Source organism: Salvelinus sp. IW2-2015, linkage group LG27, assembly GCF_002910315.2.
Source record: "Salvelinus sp. IW2-2015 linkage group LG27, ASM291031v2, whole genome shotgun sequence".
NCBI lineage: Eukaryota > Metazoa > Chordata > Actinopteri > Salmoniformes > Salmonidae > Salvelinus > Salvelinus sp. IW2-2015.
In genome coordinates this window covers 30,664,914-30,691,775 of record NC_036867.1, presented here as the reverse complement: position 1 = coordinate 30,691,775, position 26,862 = coordinate 30,664,914, and the positions used below count along the sequence as shown (strand labels likewise).

At 41.4% G+C, this 26,862-nt stretch overlaps 2 protein-coding genes across 2 annotated transcripts in view; one reads left to right on the top strand and one right to left on the bottom strand.

The window, feature by feature from the left end:
• Positions 1 to 15,570: 15,570 nt before the first annotated feature.
• LOC112067738 (quinone oxidoreductase-like protein 1) lies at positions 15,571 to 22,314 on the bottom strand. The gene is made up of 12 exons (XM_024134643.2): positions 21,931 to 22,314; positions 21,733 to 21,810; positions 21,372 to 21,444; positions 21,192 to 21,236; positions 20,921 to 20,989; positions 20,622 to 20,755; positions 20,344 to 20,455; positions 19,693 to 19,791; positions 19,291 to 19,403; positions 17,229 to 17,334; positions 17,002 to 17,047; positions 15,571 to 16,392 (listed from the first exon to the last, which is right to left on the bottom strand). Exons 1-12 carry the CDS (start codon positions 21,994 to 21,996, stop codon positions 16,293 to 16,295), a joined length of 1,041 nt encoding a protein of 346 aa, XP_023990411.1. The 5' UTR covers positions 21,997 to 22,314; the 3' UTR covers positions 15,571 to 16,292.
• Positions 22,315 to 22,507: 193 nt separating this feature from the next.
• LOC111953484 (intersectin-1-like) overlaps positions 22,508 to 26,862 on the top strand; it is a 77,717-nt gene continuing 73,362 nt past the window's right edge. Inside the window, 1 exon segment of the mRNA XM_070435641.1 lies at positions 22,508 to 22,675. The gene's annotated coding sequence lies outside the window, so the exon portion shown is untranslated.

Here is a 26,862-nt window from a genome sequence, read left to right as displayed (position 1 = left end):
TGTCAATGAGAATAACGAGAAGTGGGCTTATTTAGTTTCTTTGTGTTTCTATGGAACAGAAGGAGCGTGCTCTGCGCCTCAAGAAGATGTCGGGTTGGAATGTGTTGTGCGTGGATCTTTGAAGCAGGGCGCCTATCAAGGGTGTTATCTCTGGGCCGCTATAAGTAAATGCAAAGGATATACACTACCGTTCAAAAGTTTGGGGTCACTTAGAAATGTCCTTGTTTTTGAAAGTTTATCATTTTAAAAGGCTAATTGATCATTAGAAAACCCTTTTGCAATTATGTTAGCACAGCTGAAAACTGTTGTTCTGATTACAGAAGCAATAAAATTGGCCTTCTTTAGACTAGTTGAGTATCTGGGGCATCAGCATTTGTGGGTTCGATTACAGGCTCAAAATAACCAGAAACAAAGAACTTTCTTCTGAAACTCGTCAATCTATTGTTGTTCTGAGAAATTAAGGCTATTCCATTCAAAAAATTGCCAAGAAACTGAAAATCTGGTACAACGCTTTGTACTACTCCCTTCACGGAACAGCGCGCACTGGCTCTAACCAGAATAGAAAGAGGAGTGGGAGGCCCCGGTGTACAACTGAGCAAGAGGACAAGTATATTAGAGTGTCTAGTTTAAGAAACAGACGCCTCACAAGTCCTCAACTGGCAGCTTCATTAAATAGTACCCACAAAACACCAGTCTCAACGTCAACAGTGAAGAGGCGACTCCTGGATGCTGGCCTCCTAGGCAGAGTTACAAATAAAAAGCTATATCTCAGATTGGCCAATAAAAATAAAAGATTAAGATGGGCAAAAGAACACAGACACTGGACAGAGGAAGATTGGAAAAAAAAGTGTTATGAACAGACACATTTAAGTTTGAGGTGTTCGCATCACAAAGAAGAACATTCGTGAGACACAGAAAAAATGAAAAGATGCTGGAGGAGTGCTTGACGCCATCTGTCAAGCATGGTGGATGCAATGTGATGGTCTGGGGGTGCTTTGGTGGTGGTAAAGGTGGAGAAATGTACAGGGCAAAAGGGATCTCGAAAAAGGAAAGCTATCACTCCATTTTGCAACGCCATGCCATACCCTGTGGACGGCACTTAATTGGAGCCAATTTCCTCTTACAACAGGACAATGATCCAAAGCACAGCTCCAAACTATGCAAGAACTATTTAGAGAAGAAGCAGTCAGCTGGTATTTTGTCTATAATGGAGTGGCCAGCACAGTCACCGGATCTCAACCCTATTGAGCTGTTGTGGGAGCACCTTGACCGTATGGTACATAAGAAGGGTGGCAGGTAGCCTAGTGGTTAGCGCGTTGGGCCAGTAATCAAAAGGTTGATGGATTGAATCCCTGAGCTGACAAGGTAAAAAATCTGTKATTCTGCCCCTGAACAAGGCAGTTAAGCCACTGTTCCCCGGTAGGCTGTCATTGTAAATAAGAATGTGTTCTTAACTGATTTGTGTAGTTAAATAAAGGTTACACAAGAAGTGCCCATCAAGCCAATCCATCTTGTTTGAGGTGCTTCAGGAAGCATGGGGTGAAATCTCTTCAGATTACTTCAACAAATTGACAACTAGAATGCCAAAGGTCTGCAAGGCTGTAATTGCTGCAAATGGAAGATTATTTGACAAAACCAAAGTTTGAAGGACACAATTATTATTTCAATTAAATCATTATTTATAACCTTGTCAATGTCTTGACTAAATTTCCTCTTCATTTTGCAAATCATTTCATGTATGTTTTCATGGAAAACAGGACATTTATAAGTGACCCCAAACTTTTGAACGGTAGTGTTTGTACACAGAAACTCACATGCACACAGACACACACACACGTTTGTCAGTAGCTTAATCTGTTCAGTGAGCTGTGTTTGTGAGAGTCTTTGATAATTCTGTCTAGTGTAGGACTCTGACAGTAGTCCATTTAGTGGGTTAGGTTTGAGTATCTCATGGCCTGCAGTGACACGTGGTGAGGTCAGTGGCTGGGTAGGCACTGGCTATTATCAAAGCACAAATTAACCTTCACCATACAACAGATACTGTAGCTTCAACAACCAGGGTGACATAGGCCAGGGTTTGTGAAACTCGGTCCTGGGGCCCCCCTCTGGGTGCACATTTTGTTTTTTTGCCCTAGCACTACACTACACGGGGGGGGGGGGGGGGGGGGTTGGAGCAGGACCAAGTTTAGGAAACCCTGACATGCGCTATTAGTTTTTTCCAACTGCTTACATTTTCAAAACTGTCTCCTTTTTTTCAAAACTCTACACACAATTCCCAAAACTGCACACACAAAATGCAAAATGCCTCACATCTCCTTCAAAATGTAACACTGCATTCAAAATTCCATTAACATATGTCAGAATGAAGCATTTGTATCAAATGGCAAACACTGCTTTCATAATAGTACATTTTTGGATATACCATGTAAACACTGTTGTTCTAAATCTAAAGCTCTTTCATAGGCTTATATCTACATTTCAATACAATGTTCTACAGTGAAAGTAATCTGCTGAGAGGGGTAACAAGTACACTGTAAACACCAATGCAATGTAGATACAGAAAATATTTATTAGGCCAAACATTACTCTTGTGTACAGTAGCATACAACAAAACCATAAACATATGTAAACCAAAAGTATATTCTTTAGAATACAGTAAAGAACACAATTGTGTGTGTGGGGTCCCGGGGGGGCAGTCCAGGAATTAGTAGGGGGGCGCAGTCACCAATGCTAAGCTACGCTTCATCTCTTCTCCGGCCTGGGTCTTGCCACAATACTTCGTCCACATCACAAGATACATTTTCTCTTGCCAAACATCGAGGGAAGTATCTCCTAGCATGGCGTATCCAACCTTGGACAGAGGCAACCTCTATGTCCCCACATGCGTCCTCCATTGCCTGGAGAAGCGGCATGCGGGCYTAGGGTTGGSGATCATACACTTTCCAGCYCCAGGCTGAGAAGAATTKCTCTATGGGATWTAGAAAAGGTGAATATGGGGGTAGGTACAAAACTACAAATTGTGGATGGGTGGCAAACCAGTTTTGGACCAGAACAGCCCYGTGAAAACRAACATTGTCCCATAAAACCACAAATCTAGCAGGCTCCTGATCTGGATCAGGGACAAGCATTGTGTAAATTGCATCCAGAAAAGTGAGCATATGGCCGGTGTTGTACGGACCCAGTGTGGTATTGTGATGGAGGKCCCCGTTTTGAGTGATGGCAGCACACATAGTTATATTACCCCCACGCTGTCCAGGGACATTGGTAATTGCCCTCTGTCCTATTACATTTCTTCCGCGGCGCCTGGTTTTGGTGAGGTTGAAGCCAACCTCGTCCACATAAATAAATTCATGGCAAATTACATGGGCATCCAGCTCCAATACTCTCTGTAACAGACAAAAGGATATACAGATGAGTAAATATGGTATGTCTGAAGTACTGGAAGTAGTGTTGCATACATACCTCTACAAAGTCATGTCGCATATTCTTGACTCTGTCAGAGTTTRTCTCAAATGGCACCTTGTAAAGTTGTTTCATCGTCACTCGGTGCCGTTGYAGGATGCGTTGTATGGTCGACAGGCTTACAGCATTGATGTTGTTAAATATGGTGTCATTATTCAAGATATGCTCTCTTATCTCTCGAATCCTAATTGCATTGTTGGCCAAAACCATATTTATAATTGCAGTCTCTTGTACATCTGTAAACAAGCGTCCTCGTCCTCCATGATGTCTTTGCATTTCCACTCTGTACAGAATTCAAACACAGTATGTGTTCAGCATAGGAACTGTAAACAATGTACAAAAAAAGGTAGTACAGCATGATAACCAACCTCATTCATTCAATGCAGTGCAGTAAATGGATGGCTTAGAGTTACAAAAGTAATACAATACTATGCAGTCATACGTATTTTACAGTACATTACTGTAATGCTAAAATAGTCATTAGATAGTTGCATACCTGTTTTCATTTCTGAAGGTTCGAATTATGGACACCACTGTAAATCGACTCAAGTTGGGCTGGACTCTCAGTCCAGCCTCTCTCATGGTCAAACCGTGGTTGATCACATGATCAARAAGTGTTGCCCTAATCTCAGCAGAGATGGCTCTCCTTCCTTCTCTTCTTTGCCCTCGTCCTCTTCCTCCTACTCCTCTTGCTCTCTGTCCATTGTTGGCATCCATTGTTCAAAACAGGTCATCTGACCTTTGACCTATTTATAGGCCTATACTCCAGTAAAGCAGTGATCGGTTAGTGATCAGTTAAGCTATTAGTGTTTGTGTGACCTGGTGAATAAGTAGCATTTTGATTGGTTGTGTTTGGAAAAGGAAAGCAAGTCACTTCCTGTTAGATTTTTGTGTTTAAGGTAGAGAATTGTGTGTAGTGTTTTGAAAAAAGTGTTTTATGCAATTGACAACTGAGTCAAAGGCTGAGAAATAGCTTATGGTTTTGGATATTTGGTGTGTAGTTTTGCACTTTGAGTGAGAGGTTTCAAAAATCGTGTGACATGAAAAGATTTTGTGTGTAAGCAGTTGGAAAAAACTGTAACTGAAATTGAGAAACAATTTGATGTAACCATCCACAATTTTAACCTATAGGTGGCACTAAAGACCAATATATGGACACATTTGTAAAACGAACATTGTTCTGCCTACTACTTATTGTAGGGGGACAGAGGGTGAGAGAATGACCTGTGATAAAGACTGTGATGAAGACAATGTCAGTGACCTCCTGGTGCCAGAGCACAGCTTGTGATCAATCACAATTCATGGCATTGTCTGGAGAAATGGCCATACCACAAGGACTGAGCAGTTTTTGAGGATAAAATAAACAGAATGGAGCTCAGCACAGGCAAAATCCTAGAGGAAATCTACACGGCTGTTGCTTACCAAGAAGACAGTGAATGCTCCTGAGTGGCCTAGTTTCAGTGTTATTAACTTAACTCTGCTTGAAAATCTATGGCGGGACTTGAAAATGGCAGTCTAGCAATGATCAACAACCAAACTGTCAGAGCTTGAATAATTTTGAAAAGGTTAATAGGCAAATATTGCACATTCCATGTGTGCAAAGCTCTTAGGAGCCGATCCCGATTTAGGAATGTATGCCTTTCCTACACACTTCCCGGTATTTGGTATTCAGACTTGCCTTATTCAGTCATGTAATGCGGTCTGCAGGTGTGGCTACCTTGCTCACTCTGAATACATTTCATTCAACCACTGAAAACCCTCCCACTTTCTGGAAAAAAAGATTGTCCTGTTGAGTTTTCATTCATTGGGGTTTTCAGTACATTTATCTGAAGCCATCCCTTTAAATAGGTTGCGCTTTTAATGATAATTTGTCGACAGACTCAATAAAATACATTGCAAGAACCGGTTCAGAATATGGGAATCAATAGAGCCCCACAGTGGCGGTGTCATAATACCAATAAAACCTAGCGGTCAAACAGGGAAATGGCTCCAATAATTTTTCCACCATTCATTTTTCCCACTGGGGACGTTTTGATAACCATGTAAATCTCTCTCGGACAAGGTGACTTTTATCAATATATTCGGCTCTATTTACTCTCAGATTCAAAAATGCTAATTAGCGTCAAAGTAGACATCATGCAAAACTACAAATCCCTGCATGTCATCTCTAGCTGAAACCTTTGCTAACAGGTATTGTGTCAATTTAAAACGTACACAAGACAATTCACAGAATTGTCCATTTAAAGAAATGTAACCAATTTATTAATTCTTACATTTAGCTAACATTAGATAGTTAATCCAGAGATTCTTATCTTTGCCTCGATTCAGCCATCTCGTCCAGATCATGGCATTTGTAGTTCTTTATGATACCCACATTAGCAGCTAATTAGCGTTTCATTTTCGGGGGTAAATACAGGTGAATATATTGATAAAAGTCACCTAGAGCATGCGTGCGGCACAGTCGATATCTGCGATTATAAACCCAGGGTCGTTACGATAATAAGTCAAAAATACAGTGGTTTGATTAATCCGGAAAATTGTTATATTAAAGTTAAATCCGTGAAATATTGGAAGGTGGAAAAAAGTGTACAATAGGGGTTAATCCTACAAATCTACCTTAATTCTCACTGATCATGGAACTGTACGACAATAGTCCAGTCGTCTTGAACCGTGCATCAGGCTCCCGGTTTAACCTGCTACGTGAGTTCCGTAATGATTCGAATAGGCTACATTATTGCACAACGTTGGCTTTATATAATCCACTAATTCTAGCGACACTGAGGAACATTTAAAAGGACGTGACAGAGGAAAGAAAGGTAAACGGAATGGAATGATGCGAAAATAAATGCATCTGGGTATTGCTGACGGTGTCTCCCGATAGTGGATAATATTTATTAACATGATACACATTTTAAAATAAAACGGAGAAAAGCCCGGGCATATAATCAAAACATTCTAAAGCGCATACATCAATTTGTCAGGTTCAGCCCTACAAGCCAATAGCTCGGGTCTCCAAATTTCATCCAAGCAAATTACGAGGGCACACAGTTAGAAATCGGAATAATGACACAGCTATTTATATCCTATTTCACTGTGGAAAAGGGGCCGCAATACATGTCATGTTGATATGATTTTCAGTTTGCTTCCATATGGCTGGTTTCACATATCTCTCCAGGGATCATCGGTTACAGTCTATCTGTAGACACACCTCCGCTACACCTTCATTCATTTGAACTCCATCCCAAAACGCTTAAAATCAATGTCAGAATACGTATAGAGAGAAAAGTGCATAACCCGGGTCGAAATCTGGGCCTTAACCAAAATGACTCACAGCTGTAATTGCTGCCAAAGGTGTTTCTAACATGTACTGATTGACTTAGGTGGGTGAATYCTTATCTAATGTAGATGTGTTGTTAGTGGTTAATTAATTAATGTCATTGTTTATATGTTTTATTCTTCCACTTTGACATGAGTATTTTGTGTAGATTGAAATGGATTTGATTTGCCATTTTTTGTCAACCTCACTGTGTAACACAATCAAATGTGAAGAAATCCAAGGGGGGTGAATACTTATGATGTGCACTGTAGCCTATTAAATGTCATGCCCAAATCATCTTATACAATTTTAAACCATAGACAATAACCCAGTGCTTGTTTGTCTACTTCCAAGGTATCCATCGACATTTCCATAACAACAATTATCAGTGGAGTCCAGTGGAGGCTGCTGAGGGGAGGACGGCTCATTATAATGGCTGGAATGGAGTGCATGGAATGTTATCAAACACACGGAAGCCACCATACCATTCCATTCATTCAGGTCCATCCATTACTTTGAGCCTTCCTCCCCTCAGAAGCCTCCACTGGTGGAGTCCGTCTGTGTGAGATTACTAGATGAGTTGACCAGAGCACCATATGAATGAATATAGACCTACCATTGCCATCATCTTTGGGCGTTTCTGTAATTTTCTCCTTTTATTCAAGGCTCAAAACTAATACACTGAACAATAAAATCCCAACATTTTCCAGATGCACAAAAAGGCTATTTCTCTCAAATCTTGTGCACAAATATGTTTACATCCCTGTTAGTGAGCATTTCTCATTTGCCAAGATAATCCATCCAACTGACAGGTGTGGCATATCAAGAAGCTGATTAAACAGCATGATCATTACACAGGTGTTCCTTGTGCTGGGGACAATAAAAGGCCACTCTAAAATGTGCAGTTTTGTCACATAACATAATGCTACAGATGTCTCAAGTTTTGAGGGAGCATGCAATTGGCATGCTGACTGCAGGAATGTCCGCCGGAGCTGTTAGAGAATTGAATTGAATTCTCTACCATAAGCAGCCTCTGTCGTTTTAGAGAATTTGGCAGTATGTCCAACCGGCCTCACAACCGCAGACCAACTGTATGGCGTCGTGTGGGCGAGCGGTTTGCTGATGTCAACGTTGTGAACAGAGTGCCCCATGGTGGCAGTTAGGTTATGGTATGGGCAAGCATAAGCTAGGGACATCGAACACTATTGCATTTTCTCGATGGCAATTTGAATTCACAGAGATACTGTGACGAGATCCTGAGGCCCATTGTCGTGCCATTCATCTTCTGCCATCACCTCATGTTTCAGCATGACAATGCACAGCCTCATGTCGCAAGGATCTGTACACAATTTCTGGAAACTGAAAAGGTCTGTTCTTCCATGGCTTGCATATTCAGACATGTCACCCCATTGAGCTTGTTTGGGATGCTCTGGGTCGACGTATACGACAGCGTGTTCCAGTTCCCGCCAATATCCAGCAACTTCGCACAGCCATTGAAGAGGAGTGGGTCACAATTTCACAGGCCACAATCAACAGCCTGATCAACTCTATGCGAAGGAGATGTCGCGCTGCATGAGGCAAATGGTGGTCACGCCAGATACTGATTGGTTTTCTGATCCACGCCCCTACCTATTTTTTTTAAGGTATGTGACCAACAGATTCCCAGTCATGTGAAATCCATAGATTAGGGCCTAATTTATTTATTTCAATTGATTCATTTCCTTATAAACTCAGCAAAAAAAGAAACGTCCTCTCACTGTCAACTGAGTTTTATTTTCAGAAAACTTAACATGTGTAAATATTTGTATGAACATAAGATTCAACAACTGAGACATAAGCTGAACAAGTACCACAGGCATGTGACTAACAMAAATTTAATAATGTGTKCCTGAACAAAGGGGGGGTCAAAATCAAAAGTAACATTCAGTATCTGGTGTAGCCACCAGCTGCATTAAGTACTGCAGTGCATCTCCTCCTCATGGACTGCACCAGATTTGACAGTTCTTGCTGTGAGATGTTACCCCACTCTTCCACCAAGGCACCTGCAAGTACCAGGACATTTCTGGGGGGAATGGCCCTAGCCCTAGCCGTCACCCTCCGATCCAACAGGTCCCAGACGTGCTCAATGGGATTGAGATCCAAGCTCTTCGCTGGCCATGGCAGAACACTGACATTCATGTCTTTCAGGAAATCACGCACAGAACGAGCAGTATGGCTAGTGGCATTGTCATGCTGGAGGGWCATGTCAGGATGAGCCTGCGGGAAGGGTACCACATGAGGGAGGAGGATGTCTTCCCTGTAACACACAGCATTGAGATTGCCTGCAATGACAACAAGCTCAGTCCGATGATGCTGTGACACACCGCCCCAGACCATGACGGACCCTTCACCTCCAAATCAATCCCGCTTCAGAGTACAGGCCTCGGTGTAACGCTTATTCCTTCAATGATAAACACGAATCCGACCATCACCCCTGGTGAGACAAAATCGCGACTCGTCAGTGAAGAGCACTTTTTGCCAGTCCTGTCTGGTCCAGCGACGGTGGGTTTGTGCCCATAGGTGACGTTGTTGCCGGTGATGTCTGATGTGGACCTGCCTTACAACAGGCCTACAAGCCCTCAGTCCAGCCTCTCTCAGCCTATTGCGGACAGTCTGTACACTGATGGAGGGATTGTGCGTTCCTGGTGTAACTCTGGCAGTTGTTGTTGCCATCCTGTACCTGTCCCGCATGTACCGATCCTGTGCAGGTGTTGTTACACGTGGTCTGCCACTCCGAAGACGATCAGCTGTCCGTCCTGTCTCCCTGTAGCGCTGTCTTAGGCGTCTCACAGTACGGACATTGCAATTTATTGCCCTGGCCACATCTGCAGTCCTCATGCCTCCTTGCAGTATGCCTAAGGCACGTTCACGCAGATGACCAGGGACCCTGGGCATCTTTCCTTTGGTGTTTTTCAGAGTCAGTAGAAAGGCCTCTTTAGTGTCCTAAGCTTTCATAACTGTGACCTTAATTGCCTACCATCTGTAAGCTGTTAGTGTCTTAACGACCATTCCATAGGTGCATGTTCATTAATTGTTTATGGTTCATTGAATAAGAATGGGAAACAGTATTTAAACCCTTTACAATGAAGATCTGTGAAGTTATTTGGATTTTTACGAATTATCTTTGAAAGACAGGGCCTTGAAAAGGGATGTTTKTTTTTTTGCTGAGTTTATGAACTGTAACTCGGCAAAAATGTTTTAATTGTTTATATTTTCGTTCACTATAGTTACCYGACACTACCTTCACAGGTCAGAACTATCTGTCTGGTGACAGTTCAAATTGAAAGTATCAGCGTGAAGTATCAAAATGTACTATGTCCTCAGGTAAAGGCGAGCTTCAGCCATGTGAGCAGGTGCTATGAGATCCGTAGCATCCAAGGCTGCAAGAGATTCCATCAGGCTTTTATCTGCTACGGTCCCCTTGACAACCAATGTCTCCTGTTAGAGTATTACATTTACATTTTTACATTTAAGTCATTTAGCAGACGCTCTTATCCAGAGCGACTTACAAATTGGTGCATTCACCTTATGAAATCCAGTGGAACAACCACTTTACAATAGTGCATCTAACTCTTAAGGGGGAGGGGTGGGGTTAGGAGGATTACTTTATCCTAGGTATTCCTTAAAGAGGTGGGGTTTCAGGTGTCTCCGGAAGGAGAGTATGGGTTTGTTGCTCCTGGAAACCCTCAGTGTGGTGTATGTCCAAGGTAAGGAGGGCTAGCTTAGTGGTAAAACGGTACACTAACCCCAGTTCTTTTCAGCAACGATTCCATGTTCATGGTCTCAATCCTAATTTGAGTTCTGCACTTCATTGACATCAATGCATGATGTATGTAAAAGTTAGAGCTCGCACCTCAATTTAGTTTGGCCTTAAGTTTGCTGTAATATTTAGTATGCATTTATTACGCTGTCCCTATCCCAATTTCCAACCAATAGAGAACATTGACTTCATTTTTGGGTTGTTCATGTGTTTCAGGTATCCTTCAACAGTGCATCTGTATAACAGACATAAATCAGCTGGCACAAAAGCTACTCTTCCTGAAGAAAAATGACTTTTTAGCGTAAGTGTTAGCAGCATCATAACTTACTGCTGTCTCGGACAGACGCCAGTATTTACACTACCATGAGTTCACTTGCTCTCTCTCTCTCTCTCTCTAAAACAGAAACTTGACCCTTAGTTTGGATGGGCCCTCCTGGAGACTGATGACCGCCCTCAGACTGCTGTCACTTAAGACAGAACAATAGTAAGAAATATTATCTTTCAGTTTTATAACACAATCAACAGCAGCTGCAAAACATTCTTAAAGGGTGAATCTGCAGTTCAAATAATAAAAGTGGTCACGCCKCCACCACTGTTTAGGTAAACAGCTGAGGGGTGTGGCTGGAGAAATCTATCCATTCTCAAYTATGATCCAAGAACTGACCGTCCATTATATTAAAATCATGTTTTGAGGCTATAGTGTTTTACAATTACATTGTTTATAAACAGTGGAGTAAGAAAGCAAGCTCATATTTTGTTCAGATAGGCTACGACCATTGAATTAAGCTCATGAGGCATTTATAAATTATATTATTTTAGAATSAATGGGTATACACAGCATGTGGACACCTGCTCGTCGAACATCTCATTCCAAAATCACGGGGATTATTATGGAGTTGGTCCCCCCTTTGCTGCTATAACAGCCTCCACTTTTCTGGGAAGGCTTTCCACTAGATGTTGGAACATTGCTGTGGGGACTGGCTTCCGTTCAGCCACGAGCATTAGTGAGGTCGGGCACTGATGTTGGGCGATCAGGCCTGGCTCGCAGTTAGCATTCTTAATCATCCCAAAGGTGTTCGATGGGGTTGAGTTCAGGGCTCTGTGCAAGCCAGTCAAGTTCTTCCACACCGATCTCAACAAACCATTTCTGTATGAACCTCGCTTTGTCATGCTGAAACAGAAAAGTGCCTTCCCCAAAAACGGTTGAGACAAAGTTGGAATCACAGAATCGTTTAGAAGGTCATTGTTAATAGTTTCCTTGACTGGAACTAAGGGGCCTAGCCCAAACCATGAAAAACAGCCCCAATTGGCACTATACATTCGGGCAGGTAGTGTTCTCCTAGCATCTGCCAAATCCAGATTTGTCCGTCGCACTGCCAGATGGTGAAGCGTGATTCATCACTCCAGACCGTGTTTCCACTGTCCAGAATCAAATGGCGGCGAGCTTCACAATACCAGTACTTACACTTGACCGGAGGCAGCTCTAACAGGGCAAAAATTTGACAAACTAACTTGTTGGAAAGGTGGCATCCTATGACGGTGCCACATTGTAAGTCACTGAGCTCTTCAGTATGGGCCATTCTACTGACAATGTTTGTCTATGGTGATTGCATGGCTATGTGCTAAATTTTATACGGGTGTGGCTGAAATGGCCGAATCCACTAATTTGGACATGTAGTGTATATAAATGTAAAKGTCTCAAAATGTGTGTACCAATCGCAGATCAAGATTGCTTAAAATTTGAATGATTTTGAAGTGTATGAATGTCTTTCAGCCCTTTCTGGAAGAGTGTCCTCTTGGGGGCGGTGGTGAGCCAGGACAGAGAGGAGTGGAGTGTTGATGCAGCCCTTCGGCTTTGTCACTACTTGATGGTTGACAACACTAGAGCTCTGGACAAGGTACCGTAGGAAAGAGACCTGAACTTTAAATCCAAAATAGAAAAAGCCAAAAGCAAACCCATAGATGCTCAAAACATGTCATGAACAAGTATGGGGGTGTGACTTAAGCCAAGAGATGTCAGTCTCTTATGGCAGGAAAAATGGTCTTAGGGTGACAGGATTACCAAGAACTTGAGGTCATATACACTGCTCAAAAAAATAAAGGGAACACTAAAATAACACATCCTAGATCTGAATGAATGAAATATTCTTATTAAATACTTTTTTCTTTACATAGTTGAATGTGCTGACAACAAAATCACACAAAAATTATCAATGGAAATCAAATTTATCAACCCATGGAGGTCTGGATTTGGAGTCACACTCAAAATTAAAGTGGAAAACCACACTACAGGCTGATCCAACTTTGATGTAATGTCCTTAAAACAAGTCAAAATGAGGCTCAGTAGTGTGTGTGGCCTCCACGTGCCTGTATGACCTCCCTACAACGCCTGGGCATGCTCCTGATGAGGTGGCGGATGGTCTCCTGAGGGATCTCCTCCCAGACCTGGACTAAAGCATCCCCCAACTCCTGGACAGTCTGTGGTGCAACGTGGCGTTGGTGGATGGAGCGAGACATTATGTCCCAGATGTGCTCAATTGGATTCAGGTCTGGGGAACGGGCGGGCCAGTCCATAGCATCAATGCCTTCCTCTTGCAGGAACTGCTGACACACTCCAGCCACATGAGGTCTAGCATTGTCTTGCATTAGGAGGAACCCAGGGCCAACCGCACCAGCATATGGTATCACAAGGGGTCTGAGGATCTCATCTCGGTACCTAATGGCAGTCAGGCTACCTCTGGCGAGCACATGGAGGGCTGTGGGGCCCCCAAAGAAATGCCACCGCCAAACCGGTCATGCTGGAGGATGTTGCAGGCAGCAGAACGTTCTCCACATTGTCTCCAGACTCTGTCACATGTGCTCAGTGTGAATCTGCTTTCATCTGTGAAGAGCACAGGGCGCCAGTGGCGAATTTGCCAATCTTGGTGTTCTCTGGCAAATGCCAAACGTCCTGCACGGTGTTGGGCTGTAAGCCCAACCCCCACCTGTGGACGTTGGGCCCTCATGGAGTCTGTTTCTGACCGTTTGAGCAGACACATGCACATTTGTGGCCTGCTGGAGGTCATTTTGCAGGGCTCTGGCAGTGCTCCTCCCTCTTATACACATCTAGATGTGTATAAGAGACAGGTCTCCTGGTAGGTCCTCCATGCTCTGGACACTACGCTGACAGACACAGCAAACCTTCTTGCCACAGCTCGCATTGATGTGCCATCCTGGATGAGCTGCACTACCTGAGCCACTTGTGTGGGTTGTAGACTCCGTCTCATGCAACCACTAGAGTGAAAGCACCGCCAGCATTCAAAAGTGACCAAAACATTGCCAATGGCAGAGAAGTGGAAGGCGCCATTGGCATCATTGATAAGATCTCCTATCGAGGTCAGGACTAATGCGTCATACGGTGGGTATCGGGGAATGTTGGGTCCCCACTTTGCCAACTCTGTGCATGTGAAATGTATTGTCAATCAGTGTTGCTTCCTAAGTGGACAGTTTGATTTCACAGAAGTGTGATTGACTTGGAGTTACATTGTGTTGTTTAAGTGTTCCCTTTATTTTTTTGAGCAGTGTATAATGGAAGGAATAATAGTTGGAAACTCTGTCAGCCTTAACAAAAAGGCACTATGTATAGTGCCGAACACCTAAAAGTCTGACGGAATACAAGACTAGAGAATAACAAAAACTAATGAAGAACACAGAGGTGAAATATAGCAAAGTCAGAGACAAGCAGAAAACCGAATTCAGGAGCAGAGAAGGAAAAATAAATGAATGAACACAGACAAATCGAGAGCAGGAAAGAGACAGAAAAGCACAAAGAGCGAAGCAGAAAAGCTAAGAGTTGCACTTGACATCCATGGCTATAATTGGGTTAATTGGGTTCAGTTATTCTCCATTGGCCACTTTAGCAGATGCTTGCACCTACAGATGTAGAGTGGAGCAAGCTTATTTAGGTTTTTGCTGATGAGCTGATTCTAGGATCTGACAATGAGCTTGTTTTGAAATTGTGAGGCTTTATCCTCCTTGTTTTTCCAGATATCACAACTAACCGAGAGAGCAGACGAGTCTCTCAAGGAACAGCTAGCTGTGGTGGAATGTCTACGACGAAAGGAGCAAGGAATTCTGGGTCTTAACCAGGAAATTCTGCAGAGTCTTCAGAAACAATTGTTGCCAAGCAGACAGAACAGCATGCCGTTCCAGAACCGGTCACTTTATCTATCACAGGCTATGCTTCTATGAGGAGACTACCATGTCTGTTTCATTATCAGTGCAGGGGAAGTGGCCCATCAAAAGGACACTGTCACGAGAATGTTTCCATTAACTTGTCCAGTGATTACATTTTTTCAAAGACATTAGGGGTGCGCTAAGTTCACTTGAACATTGCGGAACAGTTTGTACTGAACATTTTCCCAAAGCTTTTTTGTATGTTATTGAACACTTTGAAGTGGGTTTGCCATGGTGTGGGTTGAAGCAACGAGTGACCCATTTAAAAGACAGCGGTGCATTTTGAAGCAACACCCCTCCATGTTTTTTCAACTGATCGTTCAGTACAGCACGGTTTCTGTTCCGTTCTGAACGTAGCCCTGTTAACTCTGGACAATCACAGTGAGGGTTACCTGAGGACATTGTGTTGACTGGAAGGACAAACTATTTGGAAGTGACCCGTCTCTCAACACTTCTGATATGCCCTCAGAGAGTGGTACAGGTGGACAATGGTATCTCTCCAATCCCGGAAAGCCTCAACTAACAGGACATTGCTGTTTCCCCACCTTAGATTAATCATTTAGTGAGAATTTCTCTGGTCACAAATGACACATGAAAAGCACAGTTGCAGTTTATGTAGAATTCAAGTTGGGTCATGTTCAGTAAGACACCAAACTGAAAACTTTTTTCAAACAGAAGGTTCTAGAGATGTCTGTTGCGAAAGGATTTGCTACTGTGTGTCCTACTAAACATGCCACTAATGTTTTACTCTGTTGGAGGCTGTAAAAAATGACCATGCTTGAGGATTAACCACAAAGGTTTTTAATAAAAAGACAAGCCTCAATGTGCTGAATGTAATTACATTAAGCAGAGCAAACATTTAGATATCCATCTCATTTGATATGTTTTGATCAACTCAAACTGACACTGAGCACATATTTACATTGTATTGGAATGACTGGCAAGTACTTTACACCACCGATTAAGTTGTACTTTAAAGTATTTTACATAAGTCGTTTTTTGGGGTATCTGTACTATTAATTCACTACATTCCTATAGAAAATATTGTACTTTTTATTCCATTAATTTTCCCTTCCAACCCAAAAAAACAGGTTACATTTTGGACGCTGAGCAGGACAGGAAAAACAAGTGAAATTCACACACTTATCAAGAGAACACGTGGTCATCCCTACTGCCTATGCTCTGGCGGACTCACTAAACACATGCATCTTTTGTAAATAATGTCTGAGTGTGCCCCTGGCTATCCTTAGGAATTTGAATTTATACTTTTGATAATTAAATACATTTAAAACCCAAATACTTTTAGACTTACTCAAGTAGAATTTTACTGGGTGACTTAATTGAGTAACTTTCTATTAAGGTATCTTTACTATTACTCAAGTATGACAATTGGGTACATTTTCCACCACTGCTGGCCACAAATACATAGAAAATATGAGAGGCAGAATTTGGGAGCCTGTCTTTGACAAGGGGAATGCAGGACCAGAGTGTCTGTCCGCCTCAGAGTTGAATAACCAACCTCTTCCGGACTTGTTTCTTTTGCACCATCTCCATGGAAACTGTGGCATCATACAATGGCACTGGGTCCTCTAGCTGGGGCCTGCATAAGACAAAGGGCAAAGTGAGCGCTGTCCACCAGGATAAACAAACTCAAACATTCCAATATCAAACGTACAGTATAACCATGCTTATTCAATTTTTTAAAACTTATTTTTCACCCCTCTTTCGTGATATCCAAATTGATAGTGACAGTCTTGTCCCATTGCTGCAACTCCCATACACTCGGGAGAGGCAAAGGTCGAGAGCCATGTGTCCTCCGAAACACGACCCTGCCAAGCCGCACTGCTTCTTGACACACTGCTCGCTTAACCTGGAAGCCAGCTGCATCAATGTGTCGGAGAAAACACTGTACAGCTGGCAACCGAAGTCAGCGTGCATGCGCCCAGCCCGCCACAAGGAGTCGATAGGTCAAGGACATCCCCGCCGGCCAAACCCTCCCCCYACCCAGACGACACTGGGCTAATTGTGCGCCACCTCATGGGTCTCCCGGGTCGCAGCCAGCTGCGACACAGCCTGGGATCGAACCCAGTCTGTAGTGACGCCTCAAGCTATGCGATGCAGCGCCTTAGACCGCTGTGCCACTCGGGAGGCCCTTGCTTATTCACACTTGCACTGCACATACACACTCATTATTGCAGTTCTGCTGTACCTTAAGGTCCCAGTGGAAAGCTTCTCCACTATATCCTTCATGATGTCTGAAAAGGAGCATGTAAGGTTAACATGTAACACAATAGCAATTATATTATCCATGCTCAACCCCTTATATCAGATTTTCATTTTAATATGTTTGTTTGATCTCAATGAATTATGGTTAGATTTTTAATTCCTGCCCCCTCCAGAGGCTGACCCAGAGGGGCTGGGTAGGCTAAAGGATACGGAGGTACCTCCCCTGGCGGGCACTGGATGCCCCCCACACCTCCTCGTTGAGGAAGGACAGGGAGGCGGCCTTCAGGAAGAGGCTGCGGCTATCTGGAGGGTCCAGCTGAGAAACAGAAGAGAGACGAGCTCAGATTAAACCCCAAACAAAAGACGTTGTGTACAAACTTGAGCAAATCCACTTGAAGGTCAATGGGAAGGCTGCGATAAATACAGTTGAAGTTCACATACACTTAGGTTGGAGTCATAAAACTAGTTTTTCAACCACTCCACAAATTTCTTGTTAACAAACTAAAGTTTTGGCAAGTTGGTTAGGACATCTACTTTGTGCATGACACAAGTCATTTTTCCAACAATTGTTTACAGACAGATTATTTCACTGTATCACAATTCCAGTGGGTCAGAAGTTTACATACACTAAATTGACTGTGCCTTCAAACAGTTTGGAAAATTCCAGAAAATTATGTCATGGCTTTAGAAGCTTCTAATAGGCTAATTGACATCATTTCAGTCAACTGGAGGTGTACCTGTGGATGTATTTCAAGGCCTACCTTCAAATTCAGTGCCTCTTTGCTTGACATCATGGGAAACTCAAAAGAAACAGCCAAGACCTCAGGAAAAAAATACATTGTAGACCTCCACAAGTCTGGTTTGTCCTTGGGAGCAATTTCCAAATGCCTGAAGGTACCACGTTCATCTGTACAAACAATAGTACGCAAGTATAAACACCATGGGACCACGCAGCCATCTTACCGCTCAGGAAGGAGACGCGTTCTGTCTCCTAGAGATGACCGTACTATGGTGCGAAAAGTGCAAATCAATCCCAGAACGACAGCAAAGGACCTTGAGAAGATGCTGGAGGAAACAGGTACAAAAGTATCTATATCCACAGTAAACGAGTTCTATATCGACATAACTTGAAAGGGCAATCAGCAAAGAAGAAGCCACTGCTCCAAAACCGCCATAAAAAAGCCAGACTTTTTGGAGAAATGTCCTCTGGTCTGATGAAACAAAAATATAACTGTTGGGCCATAATGACCATCGTTATGTTTGCAGGGAAAAGGGGGAGGCTTGCAAGCAAAAGAACACCATCCCAACCGTGAAGCACGGGGGTGGCAGCATCATGCTGTGGGGGTGCTTTGCTGCAGGAGGGACTGGTGCACTTCACAAAATAGATGGCATCATGAGGAAGGAAAATGATGTGGATATATTGAAGCAACGTTAAGACATCAGTCAGGAAGTTAAAGCTTGGTCGCAAACGGGTCTTCCAAATGGACAATGACCCCAAGCATATTTCCAAAATGACTTAAGGACTAGAAAGTCAWGGTATTGCAGTGGCCACCAAAAATCCCTGACATCAATCCTATAAAAGAAATTGTGGGCAGAACTGAAAAAGCGTGTGTGAGCAAGGAGGCCTACAAACCTGACTCAGTTACACCAGCTCTGTCAGGAGGAATGTGCCAAAATTCACCCAGATTATTGTGGGAAGCTTGTGGAAGGATACCCAAAACACTTGACCCAAGTTAAACAATTTAAAGGCAATGCTACAAAATACTAATTGAGTGTATGTAAACTTCTGACCCACTGGGAATGTGATGAAAMAAATAAAAGCTGAAATAATTCTCTACTATTATTCTGACATTTCACAATCTTAAAATAAAAAGTGGTGATCCTAACTGACCTAAAACAGGAAKTTTTTTACTAGGATTAAATGTCAGGAATTTTGAAAAACTGAGTTAAAATGTATTTGGCTAAGATGTATGTAAACTTCCAACTTCAACTGTACACATTATTACAGGAAACACCATTAACCCAGATCTCTTCACTCCTCCCAACATAACATTGGCAGTGTGCATGGTCTGTTTGTTTGGAGTATGTTTAACTTCTCAGAAAGCACACATTAACAAGCTGTAACAAACAATATTTCAATCACCCATTGTATGTATGATTGTGACAAGTAGTGATGAATAAATCTTATCATATATGACGACTAGTGGAACTGAACTGCCAAATGGCTGCTCTAATCCAACACGAATGGATGGAATACTTGACTGCAGTCTACCTGCAGGTTTTGCTCAGTTGTAACCCAGTGACCTCCGACCCCGAGCAGGGTGATGATGTCATGCTTGTAGGGCAGAAGACACCTGGCCTCTGGCTCCTCCTCATGCAATCTCACTGGAGGAACACACACACACACACACACACACACACACACACACACACACACACACACACAACATCACCACAATAACTTTGAAGGACAACTCTTAAGCTTGTGTCAGGGGTATAAAAACAACAGGGCACAACAGTGACTCCATTTTCCTTCCATTCCTGTTACAAACCTTTACCGTTGTGTTAAAATACAAAATCACAGAAGCACACACACAGCACTACGATTCATGTTAGACAAAGCTAACTAGCATAATGGATAACAACAACCTACGGCCCTACATTGGCTTCTTACCTCCAGAGTCAATGACAATGTCCACCCCTAGACCGCCCGTCTCTTCCAAACAGGAATCCACCAGGTCCACCTTGGCATCCCACACACCTATCACTCTGGCTAGACACAGGACAGGGAAAATCCTTATGAAGGCTACACGCCAAACAGTGTTCCAACAATAAATAAGCATTTTTGGTACTCCATTTCCATTGACCTCCAAGGGGACACACACACACAAGACTTACCTACAAGAGACTCTCGCACTCCTAGAATGCGTGATTTGAGTCAAAGAGTGACAGAGGTAAGAGTGGTAAGAGCGGAGAATGAGACAGAGGAAACAGAGAGCATAGACTAGGATGAAATACTACGGGCCAGTTTCCCAGGGAATTTCCATCTAGCATGCTTTTCAGTCCGGGACTCTGCTTAACCTGTGACTGAGAAACCGGCCCTGTGCGTTGCTGTCAGAACTTTACTACTGTATTTTTCATGATGAGAGTGGTTTAGGTAACTGATAATAACGCTGTCTCTTCACATCCATTATTACCCGGCTGCATCAATTTACAATCCTCAACTTCCAACACCTTCTCTACTGTGACACCGCTACTCTATTTACACACACACACACACACACACACACACACACACACACGTTGGCCCCCTCCATGTTCTCACCGACGCTGGGCCGAAGCTGCTCCAGGAACTTCTGGTCTTCGGAGGACAGGGCTGATGCCAGTACTTTAACTCCATGGTAGTGGGCCAGCTGGATGGACAGAACTCCAAAGGGCTGAAAGGCATAAACACAGCCAAAATAGCAGTTAGTAGTCTTGTTCTCTTAAAGAGAATGTGTGCTAGTATTAAGATTCTTTGCTGCCATCTTGTGATGTCCAATTATGGATTTCTACAGTGCCATTGAAGGCTCAGATGAGMGGCCACTATGGGGAAATACCTACACTGGCTCCATCCAGCACCAGCAGTGTGTGCCCGGATGCCATACGGGCTAGGGTATGGAGGGCTGTATAGGCCCGGAGTCCATCCCGAATGGCCCCTGCCACCTCCACCCATCGCAATTTCTCTGGCTTCTGCACTGGTGAACGAACACAAAAGTCACAAATTTATTGCAGAAGAAACAATTACTTAATTTGTACCATCAAATCCCTTTATTCCTTTGTTAATTTGAACCAACAAATGCTAATAGATGCAATAGATGTACTCTAGCGTAACACTTGGATTTTGGACATGTGCAACATACCAAGATGATTCTCGTTGATGACAACAGCATCGCACAAACCAGACATCGCTGTATCCAAGGGTAGAATTCCTGTCATGCGAAAGAAGGGAAAAGCAAAGCCTAGATAAATACACCATGGTCATATCCAAAAATTATAAATGGAAAGGGTCTTTCAATAGGTTATCGGGAACATTGCCGTTGACAATGTCAAAATCATCAAAATAGGGGGATGTTTTGAAGCTCTATGATTRATCCTTATGTAGCAGGTTCAGATCCCATCTGTAACATTTACCTACAACTTCATCATCAGGTTGGAAAAAGGTCACCTTAGGCCCAACTGAAGACAGAACAAAAATATTGCAAACGATTAAAGGTTTGTTCCAAAAATATAGTACATTGTGAAATGAATGTACTAAACATCAAAGTGATAAACAAGGTCAATTACAATCCATGAAGTGGATATCCTGTTTACCTTGGAGGACAATCCCAACAATCTCCCTCCCTACTGGCACCAGGTCCCTTTGGAACTTTAGATCCTCATGGAGCTAACCAGAGGAGAGAGGGTAAGGAAATGTGACAAGTAGCCCATACAGCCATATATGATGTGTGGTCAGGTAAGGTAGGCCTGTCCTACAGCAACCCTGACCGAAAGCAACACATACTTTGGTCCCCAATTTTTTTACAAATAAAACAGGTCTGATACTTATTTTAAGCAGCATATTGAAAGTGACAACAGTAAGTCTTGTCCATTATGACTGAGACAGTAGGGCTATTACTATGTCTATATAGTCAACACTGACAATACAATGAGTATAACACACATTTACACTTACTTTTAAATCCAGTGGACTAAGGGCACATGCCTTCACTTGCACTTTGACCTGGTTGCTACCGAGGGCACTGGGTACATTCTGTGACATGTTGAAAAGACAATCAGTGAGTTTGTCAGACAGCCAACTATGAGCCTTCCTGCTAAAAGTGTTGGCATGCTAGACTAAAGCGATAGCTTCATTATTATGTTGGGCACTCACCGTTTCCTGGATGACAAATTTCGCCTCTGCAYCGGTTTCATCCACTTTACAGTAAAGCCCTTTCATGGTGGAAAAACTGTCAATATGCAGGTGCAATTCACGTGCAATTAGAGCAACTAACGTCAGTTGGCAATGCTTTGTTTAACTGTGCATTGAAAGTAGAAACTGTTAAATCATGTCAATGAGTATGCAGATGTCTTACAAAACAAATACATGTCATATTGGACATTTGATATTAGCTAACGGTCTTCGGTTAAAAGAAAATGGGCAGAAAAATAGCTAACGTCCGCTAACTACGTGCATCAACAAATATTTGTACTGCTTCCTATAAATCCTCCGTACGCCCAAAAATGTTGATGCCGCGAGATTGGTTTAAGCTGCCCATTCGATTTTTGTTTTATCGCATTCACAGAATTCATTGTCAATCAATGATTATGGTCCAATGGTGCACTTCCATAAAATTTTCCCTATTTGTGATTAGTACAATTTTACGTCGATCATATTATATCGTTCTCTGATTGGCTCGATATTGCAGATACTCAGAAAACTCAACATCTCGCGGTAGTACCCCATTTTCCAATTTGCGTAGCCTTACGGCGGGCCCTTGGTGGAAGGGAATTTGCAATTACAGGGGAAATATCTCGCTAAATCGACCATTGCAGGGGAATTCATTCAATTTTATCTTATAAGTAACACACAGTTCCTTAGCTTATCAATTATTTAAGAATGGAAAACGAACGATGAGGTAAGAAAAATATGTTAATCAATCAGTAAAAATGTGGAAGAATTGCTTGCTAGCCTAGCTCACGCTAACTGGTAACAGTGGCTAGTAGGGGGCAGACAAGACGGTCGGTAGGAAATCGCTGCACTGCACTTATCAGCCCATTTCGTGTTATTAGCTAGCTAACCAGTCGTATACCATTGTATGCATTTTAATGGATGATATTTCCAAGGTTCCTTACTTTAGCCAACCAAGTTCATTTGTATTGAATGTGATGTTAAGCAATCTATCTAACGTTAGTTAGCAATTATTTACATTAACGTTAGTTAGCAACTAACGTTAGTCGGAGTAATCAGACTAATGCACAATTAATTGCTAACGTTAAATTATGTACAGGCTGAAACGTTTGTATGCAAAATCGGGTAAGTGTTCCTTACAAGACAGAATGTTGAATATTTCAACTTACTCTACCGGTTGTCTCTGTGGTTTGTCTATCCCTTCAGCTGCTCTTAATTTGAGACAAAATATCCACAAGAAAGTATTGTTTACCCGACTAGAGAGCAGGTAGTTAGTTACATATGTTATTATATTGTTGGGTTCGGCACCGAGGTAATAAAGGTAGTTTTATTCGATATTATCTCGTCAATAGATATTGAACCAAGCATTCAGAATTTAACATTTTCATTGTGGCATGCATGGCTCAATAGCTATTGATGAGAGAGAACTGAATATCTAATGTAAAACTGATTCTACCTAGGTGCCTAGCTGAACCATTTACCTACCTACTGCTAAAAAGTTGGATAAACAATACTTTCCTGTGGATATTGTGTGTCAAATTTCGAGCATCTGAAGGACAAACTGCACAGACAACCGGTAGAGTAAGTTTCAACGCAATTTTTTGGCAACATTCTGGCTTTTAAGGAACATTTACAATATTTTTCACACAAATGTGTCAGGCAGTATATACCAATGATTTATGTATTACAGCCTGACTAATCAGACTAGCTAGCAACCAATCATGTAAGCCAACGGCTAGCAGACTGACAAGCAAGCTAACGACGGTTCATTGACAGTTAGCTGGCCAGTTAGCTTCCTACCTAGGTATGCTTTAATTTTAATATTTTGCTTCGCTTCAATAGGAATGTCATGGCCATAGCTTTCTATTTGCAATAGAAAATAAGGCTTTGGACCTAGCCATATCTAACTTTTTCTTATTTTTTGTAGTCTTTATTCTTTTTTTTTATTAATATTTTTTTTAACATTTATTTTAAGGGGTTGGATCAGCTTAATATTGCGGAAAGAATGTTGCTTCCAGCAATGTAATTGTCTGCATCATTTCCAATCCCCCATATTTTTTTTGTAAATATATATATCCATACACGCATGTGTAACATCCGTTACACATGCATACATATACACACATATACATACACATACCTATATAGACATACATACTTTTTTAAAGAATATACCTTTATTATTTTCCCCCCCAAACCCTACCACCAATCCCCCAATTGGAGTAAACTAATAAACACTTCTGCTTTTACCTTCAATTTATACATCTTATACACATTTTACAGACACAGTCTACTTTACAATAGTTCTCTCTTGTTTGTTCTTGGTCCTTCCTCTATTTCTAATGTCCATCCAGTTTGATTTCTATTTGTAACTGTGCTATTTCACAAAAGTTCCGAACCTATATACATTTTACAGATCCCGTATATTTTACATTGTTTGTCTTGTTATTAGTCCCTTCCTTCAGCTCCATTCAACCACTCCCATCTATCTCTCAACATCATCCATTTCGGATTTCTATTTGCCATATATTTTTCAACTGTGCTGTGATGCTTCACAAAATAATTGAACCTTCCTATTCCCATAGCTTCTACAGATTGTAAATTAAAAAWATATTTTTTTGCTAAAATAATAATAATATTATTGATTGATTGACTATGGCTTTTCAAATCACCCAGTATTGCTATCTGCAGCGTTAGTTCTAGGCAAATGTTGCAATTCTTCAGCCATACCTGGACCTGTGACCAAAAACGAGCGACATATGGACAATACCAAAATAAATGATCTAATGACTGCCTCCTCACAGTAGAATCTGCAGAGCTGGAACGATTGTATCCCCCATATATATATAACATTCTATTAGTTGCAAAAATGTAGTATAGTAATTTAAATAGAAAAATTTGAAGTTTTGAATCCGGCGTTGTTTTGCGTATCAATTCATAAACCATGTACCATGGAATGGGTACATCGAAAATCTCATCCCAACTATTTTGCAATTTATATGGCACAGCTGTCAMTTTTTTTTTTTTTGGTCCTTAAATGAAATTGGTATATGTTTTTATTTATCACACTTTTCTTTAACCATTTATGCTTTTTAATACTGGACCGACATACAAGTTCCTTACTTTTTCCCCCTTCTACTTGCCTCTTTCATTTTTGTGGTAATGCTGCAATTAATTGGTTGTAATTTTGGGTAGAGCAGACATTTTTCATTATGTTCTGCGATTTATGTTAGCTGCAATGTGTACATAACTCCACCCAGTTCTATTTATTAAGAATATCATTCACTAAATAATACTTTTTTTTTTAAATTTCTTTGATAATATACAGTTTTTTTTTACAATATTAGTTTTTGAATAACCACAAATATTTTGTATGTACTGATTTGTTCCGTTCTTCAGTGGAATAAAACTGACTCAATTGCAACCAACTTTCTAAGGCTGTTTAAAAAATAAAGAACTATGTTGGAGATTATGTATCCGTTTTCCAAAAACGAAAGTGAGCAGTTAATCTGAATTAAAGGGAAATAAAGAGGCCCTTCTTGAACATAGGATGAACATTCGTTAGCCCAAATTACTAGAGAACCAGTTTGGTATTTAGGTATTAACTTTTGTATGACTGATCCTTTAGTAGAGGTCTATGCTAATATTTAATCAATCTGCCTCTGAATTCATATTCATTATATAAATAGGCCCTTTTAATTTTATCTGGCTTGCCGTTCCAAATAAAGTTGAATATTTTTTGTTCAGATCATTTAAAAAGCAGGTCACTAGGTGTAGCAAAACCATAAGCAAATAGGTAAACAGTGATATGACTAAAGAGTTAATCAGGGTGATTTTTCCACAAATAGACGGGTATTTTCCTTTCCATGGTAGCAAGATCTTATCTATTTTTGCTAACTTTCTATAAAAAGTTATTGGAGTGAGATCATTTTCTTTTGGGATTTGTATACTGAGTATGTCCACCTCTTTGTGATCCGATATGTAAAATGGTACATTTATCATAATTTGATTTTAATCCAGAGAGGATAGCAAAAGTATCTAGATCCTCTATGAGGCCGTGGAGAGACTCTAATTGTGGTTTTAAAAGAAAACATGAATCATCAGCGTACAATGACACCTTAGTTTTTAAGCCACGGATTTCTAATCCCTTAATATTATTGTTTGATCTGATCTTAACAGCTAACATTTCGATGGCAATAATAAATAGATATGCCGATAGTGGACAACCTTGTTTTACTCCTCTAGATAGTTTAAAACTTTCTGAGATGTAGCCATTATTTACTATTTTACACCTAGGATTACTATACATAACTTTAACCCATTTTATAAGAGATTCCCCAAAATTGAAATATTCTAGGCATTTATATATAAACTCCAGTCGTACTTTATCAAAAGCCTTTTCAAAATCAGCTATGAAAACTAGGCCTGGTGTCCCTGATATTTCATTGTATTCTTTTGTTTCCCGTACTTGTCTTATATTATCTCCAATGTATAGTCCATGTAAAAAACCTGTCTGATTAGGATGAATAATATCTGACAATACTTTTTWAATTCTATGCGCCAAGCATTTTGCTAGGATTTTTGCATCACAACACTGAAGTGTAAGAGGTCTCCAATTTTTTAAAATGGACTGGYTCTTTATATATACCACTTGGGTCCTGTTTCAGTAATAATGATATCAGACCTTCTTGTTGCGTGTCTGATAATCTACCATTTATATAGGAGAGGTTAAAACAAGCTAATAATGGTCCTTTGAGTATATCAAAAAAAGTTTTGTATACTTCCACTGGTATGCCATCCAGCCCTGGAGTTTTTCCATCCTTAAAGGCCCCAATTGCATCAAGCAGTTCCTCCTCTGTAATTTGGCCTTCACATGAGTCTTTCTGTACAGATGTTAATTTTACATTATTATTA